Genomic DNA, 19730 nt, shown 5'->3' on the forward strand with positions numbered 1-19730 from the left:
TTAGGTATAATACGGCTTTTCTGATTAACTGCCGTTGAAATGTGAAGAGGATTAATGTCTGTCCGCCACAGAAGATCGAATCTATTGTTTGCACAACATCCCCCACACACAAACCCAAAAACGTTCTGCAGCTTTCCTGTAGTTCTTCAGCCACATACAACTCGCAATAGAGCTGCGCAAATGGTAAGGGCAGATCTACCACCTCCCTACCTACCTACATACCTACCCACATACACACAGATACACACACACACATATACATACATACATACATACATACATACATACATACATACATACATACATACATACATACATACATACTATAAAACTCACATATATGGATCTATGTTTTTCCCCTTCTTCATAAACAATAACTATAAAACAAAAGCAATGCAAAAGCAAGACACCACATGAACAAAACAATAAAAAAGCGCTCTCTCTCTCTCTCTCTCTCTCTCTCTCTCTCTCTCTCTCTCTCTCTCTCTCTCTCTCTCTCTCTCTCTCTCTCTCTCTCTCAATCAATCAATCAATCAATCAATCAATCAATCAATCAATCAATCAATCAATCTCGAAAACTTTCCCAAATATCTAGAAGGAGAATGGCAGAATGAAACCGAAAGTAAATTTCTAGAGGTGTGGCTAGATGTAAAATCAAAGCCCACGTTGCGATACCATAAAAACAGGACTGAATGGGATGAATGCGTATGGCTTTGATTTCGTAAATGCTCAGCCACCAGAGGATTATATTTGAGAAGATAAGAAACATGGCCAACTGGCGGATGTTTATTGTTCTTGCGTTTTGCTGAGGTGGAGAACGGTGCAATGCATCGTACAGGAAAATGAATTGAACGAAGACGCTGCTGATACGTGTACATTCCTTAATGATGAGAATTGCAGCGCTATGATTCTCGTCTTGAAGAAAATAGACGGCCGCAACGATGGCGAAGACTGGTTGAATGATCTGACCAATGGAAGAGAGAGTCAACAAACTGGTTGACAGTTTCCTCTCCACCTTGGCTTCTTCGCAATACTGCCAATCTCCCCTCAGCATCATTACCATTCCAGCAACACTTGCAACCATCGCCATGACATTGAGCAGGGAAATGTAACCATAATACATGTACTCGGCCATCTTGTGGTTCTTTTCAAGTATCGCTGTGTATCCAACAGCTGCCACAATAGAAATAACAAGGGCGAATATCCCGACGATAAATCCGATGACACTGTTCCGCAGACTTCGGTTTCTTATTTGTTTTGTCTTCCTTGTACTGACTTTTTCTGTGCCGATGTTCGAGTACAAGAAATACGTGATTCCTGCCATGATGATATCGTATTCCATGGCTGCCGGAGCGAAAAACTTCCCAGCCACGAGCAAGATGTCCATAAATCTGTGACCATGATCATCAGACGATGTCAGGTTAAGCCAACTTGCTGTTGAGAAATTCACAACGTTTACAATAGTTAACACATCAAAATTATGGGAGGACAAATAGTTTGCCGGAAGGAGACTGTCAAATAAAGCGCAAAGTTCAATAAAAAGAGATACATATATACATGCTTTAGTATACATACATACACACACACATACATACATACATACATACATACATACATACATACATACATACATACATACATACATACATACGTACATACGTACACACGTACATACGTACATAGTACATACATACATACATACATACATACACATACATACATACATACATACATACATACATACATACATACATACATACATACATACATACATGCATGCATGAATGCATGCATGCATGCATGCATGAATGCATGCATACATACATACATACATGCATACATACATACATACATACGTACATACGTACATACGTACATACGTACATACGTACACACGTACACACGTACATAGTACATACATGCATGCATGCATGCATGCATGCATGCATGCATGCATACATACATACATACATACATACATACATACATACATACATACATACATACATACATACATTACTTGACGACTAATGTCTTACTTACTGCCCGAGGAGTGTACAATATTTGTAAAGGAATCGTTTTCTTTTCCACAAAGAGATTGACGTTGTATGAATTCATCTTCTTGAGTTAAGTGATCTGACCATATTTCGCTGGCGTAGTGTCTGAAATATCCACTTATGTTCGCCGCCCAGATAAACGTCACGCCCAATCTGAGAATATCAAGATGGATTTTTTCCGTTAACAATTACTATCTTGCTGCGAAATGACAAACATCTTCAGTTTAAGGCGTTATTAGTCATGGGCGTTTTGACGATCAATAAATAATAATTCAAAAAAACTGTAAGTCACAGAGAAAGAACATGGGACCGAGATTCGCCTCTTACTGAGTTTTCTGTGGGCTAAACAATTTTGTACGACGATGTTAGCACTCGGACTCAACTATCTAAACGATGTAAACATATTAACAACCAGATATGAACTGAATGTGCTCACGTGTTGATATCCGGTGAACAGATTAGAAAATTTTAGCATTTACTCAACAGAACAGCTTGTGCTAATGTGACCCCTGAATGGAAGGAATGACGTGTTACATGAATGACATTTACAGATTTTGAGTTTGACAAAATTACAAACTTAGTTATCAACCATTGAAATTGACTGCTGATGGATGACTCAACATGTATTGACATTTATAAGACACTACTGGACGCATGAAATAATACAGTATGACATGAATTACTGCATACTTTTTGACTGTTATGAAATTGTGTAAAACAATTGTACCTTTGACCTGTCTCAAACGACGACGAGCAAATCAATTGTACCTTTGACCTGTCTCAAACGACGACGAGCAAGGAGATGTTACGCAACATTTGCATACCTCAGATTAATCACTAACCAAAACACAAGAACAAAGACAGACAGTGTATATTCTGACAGCAGTTCAATTGAGCACAGGACGCGGAGTGGAAGACAGACTTCTGATAAGACTAGACGTATATACGGTCTACTGCCAGAGTAACTATCTCTGACGAGGATTTATTGTATTATGTTTTTCAATATTCCTGTCAATAAACCCAATTCATACCAATATAATGGACACCCGTGTGAGGTGTGTAATAAGAACTATCAGATATCTGCTATATCATATTATGTAGCAGGTTTCATCAACTTTCGCACAGTAATCTCAGAGTTAAATCACTAATTACAAAACTTTATTTAATATGTAAATGAGCTAATTATTAACTTGACACAACCAATGCTTCTCAGCACAATTGGAATATTTATCAGATCAATATCTGTAGCAAGTTTCATAAAATGTAATGCTGTAATTTTAGAGTAATATCACTAATTGCAAAGTTCGTTAAATATGCAAATGAATCCTTAATTAACTCCACACAACTTAATGCTTTACACCACAAATAGATATCTATCGGATTAGTATCTGCAGCAGATTCATCAAATTTGGTGCAGTTATTTTGGAGTTATATGACTAATTACAAAACTTCATAAAATATGCAAATTAGCTATTTGTTAACTTGACACTGCCAAATGCTTGTCAGTAGAATTAGATATTTATCAAATCAATATCTGCACCAGATTTCACTGACTTGGGTGCCGTAATTTCAGAGTTATATACCTAATTACAAAGTTCATTAAATATGCAAATGAACCCTTAATTAACTTGACACTACTAAGTGCTTTACACCACAGTTAGATATCAGTCAGATCAGTATCTGCAGCAGAATTCATCAAATTTGGTGTAGTTATATCAGAGTTATATGACTAATTATAAAACTTCATAAAATATGCAAATAAGCTATTTAATAACTTAACACAGCCCAATGCTTCTAAGTATAATTAGATATATCAGATCAATATTTGTTGCACGTATCATCAAGTTTGGTGCAGGAATTTTAGAGTTATGTCACTAATAACAAAAGTTCGCTAAATATGCAAATGAGCATATAATTGACATGACACTCACAGTATCATCATTATGTTCTGAGATTGTCATCTGTGAAAAGTTTCATGAAATTTTGTTCAGTGTTTCTTGATATATGTCTACACTGTCATTACCGTCTCCATAGGGAAACATTGCACGGGAAAAAACGATATTGCATAACTTCATTAATATGCAAGCCACACTAACCAAAATATAATCAGTTCTTGCAATAAGCATATGGTACCTGTGTACCAAATCTGACTTGAATCTGTTCAGGCGTTTTTGAGTTATCGTGTAAACAGACAGACAGACAGACAGACAGACAGACAGACAGACACACACACACACACACACACACACACGGACAGACAGACAGACATCGCTATGACATTAGCTCACGTCTGAACACGTGAGCTAAAATGAACAATTATGGACATGGAAACACGAACCTGGTAACTGTTTTCCATCTGTTTATACACACGTTGGAGTACGCACAGACGAATGCCAACTGCGCCAGTATGAAGACAACATGTAGGAGAGTTTCGGCAGCGCTCAAGCCACGTTCTTTACTATCCCCACTACTGTTTTCAAGGGTGGCGCAAAACTTGAATCCAAGCCAGAGCATATAACAGAGACCGAAAAGTGCAGCCCCAACTGAAAATATAAGAATGATTCTTGTCATATTTTCTGGAATATTTGTTAAATTTCTCCACGGTATATCATTTGAAGATGTCATATTATCTTTTATGAATTATATGAGTCCCATATCCCATTAACTCGGGAATATACTCCCTCCCTTGTTATTGTTTTATACCAGAGTTCATCAGGTCTTACAGCGGACCGTCGGCCCGCTATGGCGTCAAGTGTGCTATCGTAGTTGTATACATGCCCTCATAAGTTTGCAGGTTAGCCATTGCCGTCACGTCGTACTCAGGGCACATAAAGATAAATATATCAACAAAAGTGGACATTTTGATCGGCGTTCTAGTGAGGGCGTCGCTAAATGGTCATTGTTTCCAAAAACTGTCACCAGACCAGAGTACAGCATGATAGTATCTATGTACTTACACTTTACATACGTCGATCCAGACTGCTTGACAACGCGTTTCTCATCTATGCCCAAGACTAGTTTGACCACTACGATTGAAACTACGGCAACCGAATTGAGAAATATGAAGTAAGTCTCGACGTTGAGGTCGGCGGCTTTGTCTGGCTTGACAATCAGTGTAATAGTAAGTACCATGGCAATCACCACAAGAGTTATTGCCGTTAGCTGACTAAAGGCCACGCTGATCGTTGACCTGTGTGAGAAAACCGGGAAGTGCGCAACTTTTATTCAAGTGGCAAAGTGTTTTGTTGATCACGAGGCGAAGTGAAACTCGGGCACATTTCTCCACAAAGATATGATGTATGTCATTTCAAGAACTATTCTTATTTAAATTCTAACGAACTTCATGTGGATACTCTCTAAGCTAATGGTCGAAGGCGAATTATTGCAGCCATTAAGACACATCCAACTCTGCAAAAGAGAAAGTGAAAGACTTAAACATTTGCTCAAACCTGTCCTCAATGAAGCTTTGGACCTTTCTCTTACCAAATCCAAAATAAAAATCAAGGATCACCGTGCAAAATTTGGTACTTGAGGGGCAAATTAACTGAGATTTCCCTATGAAATACAAAATGGCCGCCATCCTTGTATTAACTCTATGGGGACAAATAATTTTTTTCTATTTCCGAAAAACTAAGACGGTGAAAAGTTTTCCTACACAAGAGCTTTAAAATGAGCCCTCAAAAGTGGTAGATCAGAAAAGAATTGGATAAAGTTTGTGAGAGTCCGAATAATATCTGTCCCCGAGGCGCGTTCTACCTCAAAGGACCTGTTTAGAAAAGAGTAAGGTGTTCATTACATCGAGCAATGATCAAGTATACTGTTGAATACTTTTGATTTCACAGATCTGCTGTGCGTTTAAATGACTCAAAACTTTCGATATTATAATCTACTCGTCTCTCCATGGTAGTTGAATTGTCAATGGCTACGTGAACACAACAATGACCTATCATAGCGGGGTTTTTTTCAAAATAACGAATACTATCGACCGTATGACACACATATTTACATACGCCCGAACAAACAACCACGTCCTTCCGTTTTTACATCCATCCATCTTTCAGGGGTAGCCAGTCAGCAGATTACGAGATATTCTCAGTGTAAAATGATAAAGAATTTTACATGTAAAAAAATCTTTGTGGACAACTGTTTGCAACTACCCTAATGTTCAATTTGAAATTTTTCAAGTTCTATAATACCGACTCTTTGTCCGCTCTCTGAGCTCCAATCCACACCATGAAACTCCCTAGCTGCCTCTTTCGCTGTTACAAGGGCTCCCCTACAACGTTTTCCCTTCTCTACAAGTAAAACTCTTCGTTGCTTTTCCCATGAATCCTATTCCCTGCCTGCAAAATGGGGTCACCGGACTTTCCCGCTGCACAAAAGAAATACAACTCCGCTCGTTGATGATACAAAATTGGCCGCCCACCCTTTTTACGCCCACTGATAAGACAGAAAATACCCCTCTCGCAAACGAACATCCTTATACGCAAGCTCCTTTTATTGGTAGCACATGATACATGCTTATATCATAAATCAGAATCCCGGGATCGGAATACGACCAATATAATCTGTACACGGTTAGCACACAGCACAGGGTGTGCAATCGATTTGGCATACCTACACGCAATAGTAATTATGTTCTCGACGTGTCTATAATCAAGGTCTACATATTCCTAAAATCTTGTGACTTTCCGCCTGTTACTGAAGACAATACTCACCCAATCCTGTGATTGGAGGTGGGCGGCAACACCGATTCTTCTACCCGGTCATGTGACACTGCATCATAGCTTTCTTGTATGCTTGACATCAACTTATCTGATTCTACAGCCACATGAGAAGCCATGGTATAGATGTATCGATAGATATTAACACAGATACTGTAAAGAAATTTAAGAAGCAAAGACATTTAACTTTTTGTTAGAAAAGTATATGATCGATGTTCCCTAATCTGAACTATGTACAATACTTGTCAAGAGAGAAATTTATTACATTGGTTTTATACTGCAAATGTCTCTTATCAGGGACAGCCAACCAGCCTACTTCAAGAAATTTAAATTGTAACAAAAGGTGTTGTAAGAGTTTTTAAGTGTAAATATAGCATTTAAAATGTTTTGGTGAAATAAAATATTGGGAAGAAAGAAAGGCAAATGCCCTCACATCCATGATTCACAAGCTCCCCCACCTATAATTATACCTTTCCCCTCCCTAACACGAGAACTCCCCAGCCCCCTCTTCTATAAAAGTTTCTCTTTGTCAGCTTATCAACACTTGACTTCGTCCTTCCCACGAACTTTGCTTAAAATAGAAACAATACTTTTCCCCGCCAATTGACTTACATGTAGAAGATGTGGCCTCTTCACCGCCTTACTGATAACCAAACTGCTACCGCCAACGAACCCTTGGCAAACATCTTTGTACACGAACAACTTCATTTGCTAATTTAGTACAATCTCTCAAAACCAAAAAGGGTCCGTCGATAATAAAAGCTGACGCACGACAAACGTAATTCTTTCGTTTAGGGGGGAGGGGGTAAAAGCTCATTTCGTTTTGTGTGCGTCAAAATCGCATAAGGATTTTCTATTGTTTTCGAAGTGCGACTTTGCAGCGGGAACGCAATGTTACCTTCGCGTTCAACGAGAACAGAATGACCACAACGGAGACAGTAAAGACAACGAAAAGACATGAATGTGAAATAGACACTTGTATGCTTTTTTAACGTGAAACATGTACGTGAAACATTTTCCTACGTGCGAAATACATTAAAATGTGCTGTCTTAAAAAGTGAAACGCTTTAAAGTGGACGTTTATTAATTGATGTGCCCTTTCGGTGTATTTTCAAGGGCGTGCGGATCGAAGATCATGCGTGTGGGTTTGTCAGAAACGGCATCATAATACGAAATTGATTTCGCATAAGAACTTTCGTTTTGAGGGGGGAGGGAGCTTTTATTATCGACGGCCCCTAATATGCCCACATTTAAAAGCGATGTTCAGGTTCAAATTGAGAGACTGCGTGTTGGCTATGTTGTGAGCTCTTTAAAATCTCGAAGGAATGAAGAGAGACGACGAAATTGGGCGTACCTGTTCTTCTCATTTGAGAAGCGTATTTTTGTGCTCCGAAAACTCTTTGAGAGGTATAACGCCTTGATATTAAATAATAATCCTTTGGGCCTCTACATCACAATCTTGTACTGACAGGCAAGAGCTAGTATTCAGTTGCTTTCATTTTGATCAAGCTTTTTCTAAGAAATGATTTAATCTGATTTTGCAGAAAACTTTGTATTGTTTGTTTGTGTTTTGTTGTTTTTGGTATTGTTATTACCTTAAAACTATCATTATCAGATTTCTAGCAAACCTGTACATACAAATTTCAAATTATCTCGTGCTCAACAAAAGTTGAGCGAGAATTCATGGGTAAAGCTGTGAATGAAAATGTTTACCGTGACCGTGACTCTAGTGGCCAAGTAGAAAAAATTATGTAATTTGGCAATATGTCAACATAGTACAAAGGAAATCAAAGAAATCTCAAATGAATGGAGTGTATAAGTACTGTTGTAAAATCAAGCACAGCCAGGCGAAGTCGAAAGTGAAAGAGTTATGGCTGGTAGCCGTGCGGTGCTATTCTGACAAATCTTGCATTCAGTTACAACCAAGATGTATCTAAACGTGAAAACATTAGTATGAATCTATCGCAATGCATGTATGTGCTGCCTTGGAGCTCGATAATGATTATTATGAAGTTCTAAAAACGTTAAAAAGTATATGATGATGGATTCACAGAACAGTCAACATCAAATAAACTTTGTTGCCATGGTTAATACAGCCGGATGTGATTAAAGCAGGTGTTACATAACAGTCGATTTGAATGTTTGAGAATTATAGTCTCTACAAGTTGGCATAGACTTTTTCAAATGTCGAACTCGGCCGGACTTATGTGAGCAAATAGAAATATCCTCCGGTGTAGGAAAAACCCTCCCCCTCACCAAAGTACCCCCTCTCCTCTCTCACTCTCTTCTGGTGTCTTACAGAACATTTTCAAATGCATACCTTACGTCAAACTTTACATTAATCATCACTTACCCGTTCACGTTAGGTCTGTCACTAGTATTCTGGCATAACAACCAAGGGAGCCCGTCTGTGGTCACCAAAAATTTAATACAGTTGGTCGAATACAGACTTCTATCAGTGATTCAGCGAATTTGCATAAAAGGGATATAGCTGTAACTAGTAAGGGTAATTTCCAAAAGTAAAGTCAGTCATGTGATATCAGACAGATCACGATATTCTCCCGTATTTGCTCTTCCGATTCAAAGGCCATTTGTCACGCGCTGTTGATCAATTCGCAGAATTGGGTTTCAGCGATTGAGCTATGCATGTATTTGTACTTTGGTGATATAAATATCTTGACAGGAACTGACTTTGTTTCACTTCCCCTTACCCTAACACGTCTCGTTATGATTTTCTTCCAACTACAGCTATGTGTTTCATCAAACGGCCTGGTTTGACTTTATTGAAGGTTTTCATTTTCCATCGTATACTTGGAAATATGTTGTTACCTCGTCTTCTAAAACTTGGAACTCCTTCAAACAGCGCTGACATATTTTATGGCTCTACGATCATATGTAATGTATACCCAGCATCTTTGTGACTCGTGTGAGTTTGTGAGTCACCGGAAGTACAGTCGATTTCTAAATGTTAAGATATTTTTTTCAAAAGCAGGAAACTAGATGTCGAAGGCATCATGGCACGTATGTGGTGTGCGGAAGTAGCTTTAGGTTGTTGAAGATTGAACGCGGAGCAGTAAAGGTCAAATTTCATCAGCATTATCCAGCCATATTGTATTAAACAACATTCCATTACTTCATGGCGATTGTGTACACGATAATTGTTTCCATTTCAAAATCAGCTTGATTTTGACCCTTTGCAGAGCTTCAACGTGTTCGGACTTTTCAACAGGCCGGTCAGTCAAAATAAACAAGGGACACTAAATATTCATGCACCGGGGACTCAAGCCAACAAACGTTACTCCGTCAGTCGGCCCGCATCAATTAGACAAACAAAAAGACTGACACCATACTGGACAGGTAGGAGGACAAAAAGTCCTACGTTACTTCAGTTAGTCTTCTAAAAGAAAGGCGTTTTTTTAACAATCGACGGCCACAAGTTTTTGAGACACTTACATTGAAAAAATCCGAAATGACCTTCAATTGTTAGCCTATTTGTACACATCACCTCTCTGAGACACCACCGAGTGTGCCCTCCTACACAAATCAATACTGAGCCCGCACCTCTCTTTCGATGGTGTTATTGTGTAGTGGTTTATCAATTTATTCGTGTTTTGTACTTTTATGATTACTTTACCGTGAAAGGAGTGTTTCACAGTCATCGACTGTGAGCATGCGCACTTGATACCCTATTTCTGTCATGGGATTTCCCACACGTAATGCTGTGCAAGCTCTTTCAGTTTCAGCCGCGTTTGTCTACGATAGTCTGACAGCAATATATCAGTTTGTGTACGAATTTGTAGCGAGAAGTCTCCTCCGTAATCTCATTGAATGTGAACGTTGCACACAATATCGACGCCACTGTTTGTGAGTTAAACCATCGTACGAATAGGTAGGTGATTTGCCAGCGCTATATTGAGATCAAAACAGAGTAATATGTACGTTTATCTCAGGCACTTCACTTCCGCTTTTCGTTCATGAATACGTACGTCTCTTTAATGCCGACTCGGTCGCTGAGTTCAGCGTTTCGCGCACACCCAATGCACACTAACGTATATGTGGTACTCATGCCGTTTGTACACAACAAGAATGTGATTGCTGCCTTAGTCAGCAATATCACTTGTCTTTAATATCTTTTCATTTCAGTGGTTTTTTCTCAAAAAAGTAACAGCATTTCGATCCCTAGACGACGCTCGAGCTGTTTCATCTTCGACTGGATTTGACGAACTGTAAATGTCCGTAAACATGAGGAGGTGGGGTCCATACCAACAAATAACACCGCTCTTGAACAGTTCACTCCCGCCAGAAGGGTGAGTGCACGTGAAATTGAATGATATATTTATTACTGAAGTGAACTACTGTAAATGCACAATCCTATGACGTATATGCCGTGTCAATGAGAGAGAGAGAGAGAGAGAGAGAGAGAGAGAGAGAGAGAGAGAGAGAGAGAGAGAGAGAGAGCGCTTTGAACTTCCCCACTATATTTATGATTTTTAGTGTGGGCTGGGAGAAGAGAAAATGGCATATCGCCAGAGAAAATGGCATATCGCCAAATCAGTATTTCAGGCTGTGAATGAGGACACTCAGTTGCCTGTCACAAGTCAAAAGTTGGTTTGCTCGCCCTTACATGCACTTTCAGGTTCAAATAAGTTGTTCATTGATTAATTCCTACCGTAAATCCGTAAAGAGGCCTTGTTCAAGAGGCGCTTTTATGAGACAATTTCTCTTCATTCTGGTTAATATGAATGTTATTTTCTTCCCGTAGTACACGCACTGGCCGTACATTCAGTAAATTGCTGGGTACAATACATGCTATAGTCGGGATAGTCTTACCACTGGCTGCTGTGTTCCAAGCTATCCATTTGGGTCAAATCAGTGAGGATAAAGCGTTCACCTCACTCAGCATTCAAGGCTACTATATATACTTACTGGTGGTGTCGATCTTTGCCCTGGTTATTATGAAGGCGACCGGTATGCTGAAACGGTTCGATGAACAGGAGTGTCCCCAGGCTAACGCAGGTTTCATCAAAGGTAAGAAAATCCCATATTAGCTCACCTCGGTCGGCTCCATCGCGGATAATAATGTTTTCGACAGAGTGTACCCTTCGTCAGGTTTTATTAATGTCTCGTCTAACGGGCTGAGTTTGTCTGTTGTTATGCATGTCTCGTTGATTGTTGTCTTAAACGAAATAATGAATGTTGAGACCCAACGCAGTGGCATGGTGCAGATCTCTGCATACGGGATCCGTCATTATTTATGGCCTAGGGGTCGGAGGAATCTGCGGAGGGGGGGGGGGCACTCAAATAAATTGAAAGCTGTAAGGAGGATTGCTCAAAATGTGGAGAGAAAGAAGGGGGCTACTAAATTTTTTTGGTGCAAAATAAATTGAAACACTTCTCAGATTTCACCATATATCAATTTCTCAAAATTTTCTATGCCTCAGGGTGGACATCCCCTTCTCGTGCTCCTCCTGGGATTTTTTAACAGTTTTACTTAGTAGAAAAACAAATCGAAAACACCTTTCAGATTGCACCAGACTGCACCATTGTATACATCAATTTCTCAAAATGTTCCGCGCAAGATAGGGGACACCCCCTCTGACACTTCCCCGTCAGCCTCTCGCATGTTCTCCCCATGTACTTTCGAATTCTGTCCTGTCAGATATCCTCAATGAAACCCCTGTCATGATATCTATCCAAATTAAACAATACTATATGGTTGGATACTGGCTTTATCATGAGCTTTTATATTACATGTAACATGTTGTTGCGACTTTGAAATTCATTAGGATTTGAAAGATCTTTACTATTGCTGTATTTTTGTAAATTTTGCAAATACATTTATTGATATTTAACGTTTCTAAGTGGGAGGGGGGGCAGTCAAAATTTCTGTTAGAGAGGGGATTACTCGAATTCGTCATGGTTGGCGGGGGGAGGGGGTATTCGAAATTTCAGAGTTTCCCATGAAACTCCTCCGACCTCCCCCCGGTCCGTAAATAGCGACGGCTCCCCAATACCATAGGGTCAGAGAAGTTCAGATTAGATATTAGGCAATAGTAATTAAAACCGTCGACTAGGGCGGGGCTCGCCAGGCATCATCCAATTTAAAGCCTCTGCGTCAACGCTGTTGTTATCTCTTTCTGTGGAGCAAAGATCGACATGGAGAAAAAAAACACGGTATGCTGTATACGAAAGACCACTTCAACATCCATTCAAATAACCACATTTCGTTCAACAATTGAAAACTTAGTAGCGGTTATATACTGGGAAAGCAGATTGGCCGACTAGAGATGAAAAAAATAGAAAATTAAAAAATGTGCGTCATCGCCCCATTTTGGAAAGACGCCATGACCAAAGCATTATTGCCTTAGAAAGAGCTGCCAGACGACGCCCCCAAGCGTTCGCTCAGTGAACTCCACAAGTCGAAATACTCGACATCGTACAAGCGTCCAACTGACAATTTACATCGTTGTTACTGATTGCCAAATTCAAGATGCAGTTATAGCGACACTTCAACGTAACAAGTACTAATTACAATCTTTATTATCGTGGTGATATTGAACCCCTCCGATTATGATCAGCAATAGTAAATTAATCGTGTGTGTTTGATATTATTACTATATAAATTTGGAAATGTTTCTGGGAGTGTGAGGTCTGCATGTTTTATATCTTAAAAGGAAATGCAAAATTTAGCAAAATTACTCCAATTTCTAAAAATTCGCTACATGCAAGAAAACACAAAAGATTAACAGGTTTGTAGGCACAAAAAGGCAGACATCGGGTCGAGTAAATACTAATAGAAGACAAGACAGGTGGAGTGCGTGTCGGGATGTTATTCGGGCTCTCAATTTTTTACAGTACTTTTCTAATCTACCACTTGTATGGCCTCATTTTCGAGCTCTTGGAGTGAATAACATTGGCACCATCTTATGTTTGTAAAAATCAAAGAGTCCCATATATATTAACCCAGGGATACTGGCCAGTTTAAATGTATGTGTAAAATGTGAGCTAATTTGTTTCTGCGGAGCCAAAATTTGCACTGCGATCCCTGATTTTAGTTCTTAGAATCCCTGAAAGTTTCCTTGAAGAAAGTTTGAGCAAAAGTCTAAGTCGGTCAGCCTCGAGACGTCCACTACCTTAAAGGGATACAGTCGTCGGAACTGCGCTCTTGAAGGTCGTGTGGGACCCATACGACGAATGTAAACACTTTTCCATGGTGATTGATGAAAGTTAAAACATGTCTGCCATAATCTACATAGTATAATTTAAGTGGTGCAGTGTAAAGTTTATTGTGAGTGGCATGCAGAAACGACCGTGTTGATTGTAGACAAGACAGTGTATGGGAAACGTTCACTGCGCGCTGTAATCTAACACCAAATACTCAATTTGTTGCAAATGTTTACTTTTCTAATGATAAGCAACATATAGACTTGTCGAGCTCGACAAGGCAAACCGGACACTCGATCAAATTCTACTATAATTTAAATGATGCAGCTATGATGATGAGGTGCATCTAGATATGGTGCAAACAAGAAACTCGCACAGGCGCAGTTCCGACGACTGTTTCCCTTTAACATCAACCGTCGACATTTTTGTTCTTTCCAGGTGGCGCAGTATTCTTTGCAGCTTTCGGTATTCTCTTCGCTGGTTTCAAGTTTGGATCCACCCTCGATTCGGATTCCGCATCAGGCCACCAGGCGATCGATGTGATCGAGGCAATCCTGAATGCCATATTCATAATCGGTCTCACGCTGTTTGTTTGCCTCTACTCGGAACACTGCATCACTGAGTATAAGCCACTAGCAAGGTAATGGAGGTCGTATAGCTACACTTCATACATGTATACTATAAGGATACGTATTTGGACAAAGTGCTCAAATAAGCTACTGCCCACAAGTAAAGTTGTCAGGTTGTTTGCTAATACTAGTATCTGATATTGATTATTGAGAAAGTGTTACGTCGATGTGTGCATATCCTGACTTCTTTCTGTGTTGGATCAGGATAAATTAGCAAATTAATATCCTTGTTCTTAACAGCAGAATTGGCATTGAGCAGTTATCACGATCAAACGATTTTAGGAAAACCCGAGTGAAATACGTACAGGATGCTATAAACTGAGGGAATTTGATGTGTTGCTTTCAGGGTGGCGATTTTGTTGTTGTTAGCGACCTGTTTGAGCTGCTGGAGCCGAGACTGCGTGTCGAAGATCGTTGCTGACATCGCTCAAACCGATTTCGACTATTCTATATGTGCTGGATCTAACACAACCGTAGTTAATGAGTCCAACAGTGCGTCGAGTATTCCATATGTACTTAAACACGTGACAGGTAACCCAGTTCTATTACTGATTTATTTGCATAGCAATACGCATATTCTAAGTTCCTCCAACATTATGCATAACTCTTTATATCGCACAATCGAAGGTTCGGCGAAGATATCTCGGGGATAGACGACCTTAATATTATGCCAAATAAAAATATTATCCAGGATCTAAACTTAATTCAAGTCTGATCGTTATGTTTGAAACAGCAGTTGGAACGGAGATAATACAGCAAACCTATTTGTGCTGGTTTAACTGGCTGTAATAGTTGCCCACAATGAATATTTACATTAGATGTATAGAGGTAAGCAAGACGTTGTTGCAAATGATTTTCCTTTCTTAGGTCACTTAGTTTCGTCCAAGTCTACACCTCTGATCAGGAAATATACGTTTGACAATCCCCAAATGGGTTTGTTATGCATTTCATCAAATATTCTTCATCGCAAATAAATCTGTCACTCACGCCCCCCCCCCCAAATTCCCCTGATATTCATCTATCAATCTCGCCATCCTATTCTTCAAATCCGTATGACCTCTCTCAAACCGTTTATCCCTTTCTACTCATACATCAACCAGTTGTAAAGTCCACTACATCCATCCAACCATATGCATCCATCTATTCCAATGGCACCCATTTATCCATTCCCGCTGCCATACCTTGCTACCCACTCAACAATTCAGCAGTCCTTCATATACCCATAACATCTGGCAAGATCTGTTTGCGTTTCCCTATTGTCCTTCTATCCTGTCAGTAACTTACCCATTGGACTGTTTAGCTATCTTTTGAACCCACTCAAACTTTGACAATGTTGAGTACACAAGTTACGATTTCAACAACTTCTCAAACCAATTGTATCTTTCAGGTGATGAAAGAAACGGAAGCTCTTTCGATTCGTTCTACCGGAAATCGTCAGACATCCTCGTTCCCAACACTCTGACGCTCTACTTCATCATGTCTGCTTTCTTGCTTATCATTTATAGTAACATTTCTGGTCCTCGCTTGACTTTCATGCAAGAACAGCCGAGAAGACACCTGACATTCAAAAGCAGCTGTGTGGGGTTATGGTTCGGCATCCTGGTGCTCGCTCTGTCGGTTGCCTTCGTCGTTGCATATGCGTTTGCCGTGGCTGGGCAAACGGGAGACGATAATGGGGAAATTCCTTTGATCTATTACAGTTTCATAATAAGTGTGTATCCGTTCACAATCATCTGCAATATAATTTCTCTCGTGAAAATGCAACGAAATAGGTCTTGGTTCGAGGATGAGTCGAGAGAGGGCGAACTGCGCTTGACTTTGCCACTACTGTTTTTATCGGCGACTGGGATCCTTGTCACAGCAATGTTCAACATCATCGCATCATCCATGAGTACGTATGCGGCACACAAACCGGCATTACTTCTGGCGCACGAATGTTTGAAGGTGATCGACGTCTTCGTACAAGTCCTATTTTTGTACGAAGCATCTTACCGTCAGCCACCCGACGTTTTCACACCGAACATCACGCGCCAGATTAAGATGTTCCTCATCTTCACAAATTTCACTTTCTGGTGGACGAACATTTATGGTTTGAAGGACACTGGCATCAATCCCGTACAGTTCTGTTTCTACGGCTTTGAGGTGTGGACGATGATTTCGCAGCTTGCAGCGCCATTTGCACTCTATTTCAGATTTCATTCGTTTGTCATGTACCTGGACATCTGGCTGTGCGGGTAACCACGGTTACAGGACATTGGCAGTGAAGGAGTGCGAATTTTCAGAGATTTACATTTCTATTCAACATTATTTAGATTCTATGAGGAACAAGCAAATATAGATAGCTTGCCACATAAGACAGACATAACAAGTAATATAGCGTCGACATGCAATGAGGGTTTCAATGTATGAAAAGAAACCCAATGCAAATAGCCAAGACAGGAACTGTCAAATTGAATTATCTATTTTTGTTACGGTAGCATGTATCATACCAAGAGTTCTGCTTGTCCGTTTGTAAACTTTGTGCGTGATTCGAATTTCTTTTTCCAATGAAAGATAATTAATTGAATAATCGTAGTATATTCATATCAGGACAGTACACGTTCCATGTTCCAGACATTTCGTGATTTTCTCTCGTCTTGGCATTTAGACCGATTACAACGCGAGTATGGGAATGTTAAAGGTTTTACCACTTTTTATCTACACAACCTTTAGCGTGAGACACTCATAGAAAAACCATAGCTGAATTTTTTACTTGTACATTTTCTTAGAGAAGTGATTCAGCAGTCTTGTTGTCAATGTGAAATAGAATTGCAGTCGCACCGTCAACTACGTGTGTATTTTTGTGCGTGACAGAAAAATGGGCAGTTTAAGTGCTAATAATCCTGGCGTTGAAATGTAAATAGCATATACTGTTATTATTTTCCAGCAGATGTATATCAGAGCAAAGTACTCTTCTATAAACGAGGCATTTGTCAATTATTGAACTGTGTAAAGTAATTAATTTTAGAATGCATATGTTCGTACTTTCTGCATATGCCATTAAAATGTACCATTCAAGAGAGACTAATCGAAGATTATTTTTTGACCTTAAAACTACCTTGTTTAAACGAAAATGTGTCCGACACTCCCACACACCTATACACATACACGCACGCGTAACACACACGACATAGCAATGGCTTGATTGCAGTAGGGTTTTAACTGTTTACAAGTATTTTGAAAACTCAGCAGCATGTCATAACAAAATCTGAACCCCTACGGAACGGTATAATGCATAAAGTAACATACAGATAGTATGAATTCAAGCCGGATAATGTTATAAGAGTTGAAAGCCTGTGGGCTAGCCCAGCCAAGCCCAGCCGTCGCTTGGCATTTAATAAATTTGCTAGGATGTGTAGGCGGGGGATTGCGATCCCCACAACATCAACGTGACAGTCTGCTAAAGTTCATACCTTCATTTTACTCCGTTTTGACACTATTAAGCCAACAGTACTTGGGGCAAGTCTAGTGAACGACCTTCCTAAAAACACGGAAATCTTTGTTTGTCACGCACATAGGTCAGTCGTTGACTAGCAGTAGCATTACTCGCAAGTCCCTCTGATATGTATCATCTCAAATTCAACCTTTTCTTGCGACTTTCCCTGTTCTTAAAGCTGTTTAATTATAAAGTTGAAATAAAATGAGTCAGACATACTTTTGAGAGGCGAGCAATGACTGAATAAGGGTCACATTTACAAGCTAATGTTGTCGACAAAGTACTGGATTTATCCTCTGGTAGTCCTACGTCACGACATCCAGCGTCTGTGTCATCAATCTTCTTTGCGCAGGAATATATTTTCTATCGACTTAGATTGCTCGTCAATTAAATAATTTGGCGACCTGTACCACAAGACTTCAGTTGAAATATATGTATGATGAGAAAGTTTCGTAATAATCAGTTATTAGAATCTAACAAAACATATAATATGCAAATTTTGAGTCCTGGTGTTTTAAATTTGTCGCAAAATGAGGAAGTTCGTATTTGTATGCATAGAGCCGACCTTTGAACTTTCGATGCACGAGAATCGAACTCCGCGTTTTAAACGTACTGTTCCCACTACAACAACAACTAGGGGACAAGTACTGCCGTAATTGTAAAGGCCGTAGGAGCCTCCAGAATCCTTGTGACATTATTTTCAGACCTTCGACAATGACAAGCCGAGCAGTGAAAACACGGGTTAACGCCCGTACAATCCACAAGAAATACTTTTAAAACAACGGATTTGCAGCTTGTCTATTACTGTGGGTTCTGCAAGTATGGCAACGAGGGTTGGGGTGGCGGCCGGCCAGACCGACGTAACAGAAATCATTCCGTTGAGAATTAGTAGATTTTCGTTCGGAGAGAAATGCATAACTTTCTCTCGGATACAATTCTAGATCTCTGTTATAAATGGTGTATAACTTAGGGGAAGGTAAGCTTAGGTGTAGACGGATTCCGACACTTGTCCCGTATTTAACAGGTACACGTGACGGACGACTCGAAATAATTGACAACTTGGCTACGGCGTATTCAATACATGTATCATTGCAGAGGTCAGTTTCACGCTGACTGTTTATGAAAACTCATTTCTTTTGCAAGAAAATAACAAAACAATTATTCACTTGTGCATGTGATAAGTATATTATTCCCTAAAATGTGTCTTAGTTCAGCTCGGAAAATACTTGAGACGTAATGACCATGTCACCATAAGTCGATCATAAACTGACTCTCATGTTCCTTCGCTAAAAGAAGAGTCGTTATGGAATAATATGTAACCATCCTCTATTAAGATGTTAATGTGAAAAGTTTTGTTTTATTTTTGCTTGTTTGTGTTTTGTTTGGCCTTATCCTTTGGAAAAAAACATTCACATTGTTTTGTTTGCTAAAATGAATCGCTTTGCTGTAAACTATTTCGTATATGGCCACCTATGGGAGACATGCCCCATTTCATTCGGCAATGGAATCAGCGATGGTACAAATCAAAGTTAGTTATGAGAATTATGTCAGTATTTGACTGCAAATAGCGCCCTCTATGCAAAGTGTCGAAATTTTTCGTGAGGAATAAGAGTTTCTGTATTACAGAAGTTCGTTTCGTGTTACTCTTCAATGCTAGTGCTGTTTCCCCAAAACAGCTCAC

The 19730-nt window shown here is 39.6% G+C and overlaps 2 protein-coding genes across 3 annotated transcripts; one reads left to right on the forward strand and one right to left on the reverse strand.

Moving 5' to 3' along the window:
- Window positions 1-501: 501 nt before the first annotated feature.
- Window positions 502-9239, reverse strand: LOC139130854 (proton channel OtopLc-like). The gene is made up of 6 exons (XM_070696652.1): window positions 9135-9239; window positions 6776-6934; window positions 5015-5247; window positions 4396-4600; window positions 2044-2210; window positions 502-1434 (listed from the first exon to the last, which is right to left on the reverse strand). Exons 2-6 carry the CDS (start codon window positions 6898-6900, stop codon window positions 566-568), a joined length of 1599 nt encoding a protein of 532 aa, XP_070552753.1. The 5' UTR covers window positions 6901-6934; window positions 9135-9239; the 3' UTR covers window positions 502-565.
- Window positions 4980-17637, forward strand: LOC139130853 (proton channel OTOP2-like). 2 transcript variants are annotated; one of them, XM_070696651.1, is made up of 8 exons: window positions 4980-5178; window positions 10011-10138; window positions 10519-10670; window positions 10925-11088; window positions 11544-11809; window positions 14384-14585; window positions 14921-15105; window positions 15962-17637. In XM_070696651.1, the coding sequence occupies exons 4-8, from the start codon at window positions 11012-11014 to the stop codon at window positions 16810-16812; spliced, it is 1581 nt and encodes a 526-aa protein (XP_070552752.1). In that variant the 5' UTR covers window positions 4980-5178; window positions 10011-10138; window positions 10519-10670; window positions 10925-11011; the 3' UTR covers window positions 16813-17637. The 2 variants fall into 2 exon arrangements, with proteins under 2 accessions (XP_070552752.1, XP_070552751.1); XM_070696650.1 differs by lacking the exons at window positions 4980-5178; window positions 10011-10138 and having other exon boundaries at window positions 10471-10670.
- The last annotated feature ends 2093 nt before the right edge of the window (window positions 17638-19730 follow it).

The sequence above is a fragment of the Ptychodera flava genome, chromosome 4, assembly GCF_041260155.1.
Source record: "Ptychodera flava strain L36383 chromosome 4, AS_Pfla_20210202, whole genome shotgun sequence".
In the NCBI taxonomy this organism is placed as follows: domain Eukaryota; kingdom Metazoa; phylum Hemichordata; class Enteropneusta; family Ptychoderidae; genus Ptychodera; species Ptychodera flava.

Bases quoted from the DNA above. Each gene is read 5' to 3' on its own strand.
- LOC139130854 (XM_070696652.1), bottom strand. From the start codon at position 6,900: ATGGCTTCTCATGTGGCTGTAGAATCAGATAAGTTGATGTCAAGCATA. The intron at 5,248-6,775 runs GTGAGTATTGTC...TTTCTCACACAG, and splicing joins ACCTCCAATCACAGGATTGG to GTCAACGATCAGCGTGGCCT. The intron at 4,601-5,014 runs GTAAGTACATAG...TTATATTTTCAG, and splicing joins TGGATCGACGTATGTAAAGT to TTGGGGCTGCACTTTTCGGT.
- LOC139130853 (XM_070696651.1), top strand. From the start codon at position 11,012: ATGTCCGTAAACATGAGGAGGTGGGGTCCATACCAACAAATAACACCG. The intron at 11,089-11,543 runs GTGAGTGCACGT...TTCTTCCCGTAG, and splicing joins AGTTCACTCCCGCCAGAAGG to TACACGCACTGGCCGTACAT. The intron at 11,810-14,383 runs GTAAGAAAATCC...TGTTCTTTCCAG, and splicing joins TAACGCAGGTTTCATCAAAG to GTGGCGCAGTATTCTTTGCA.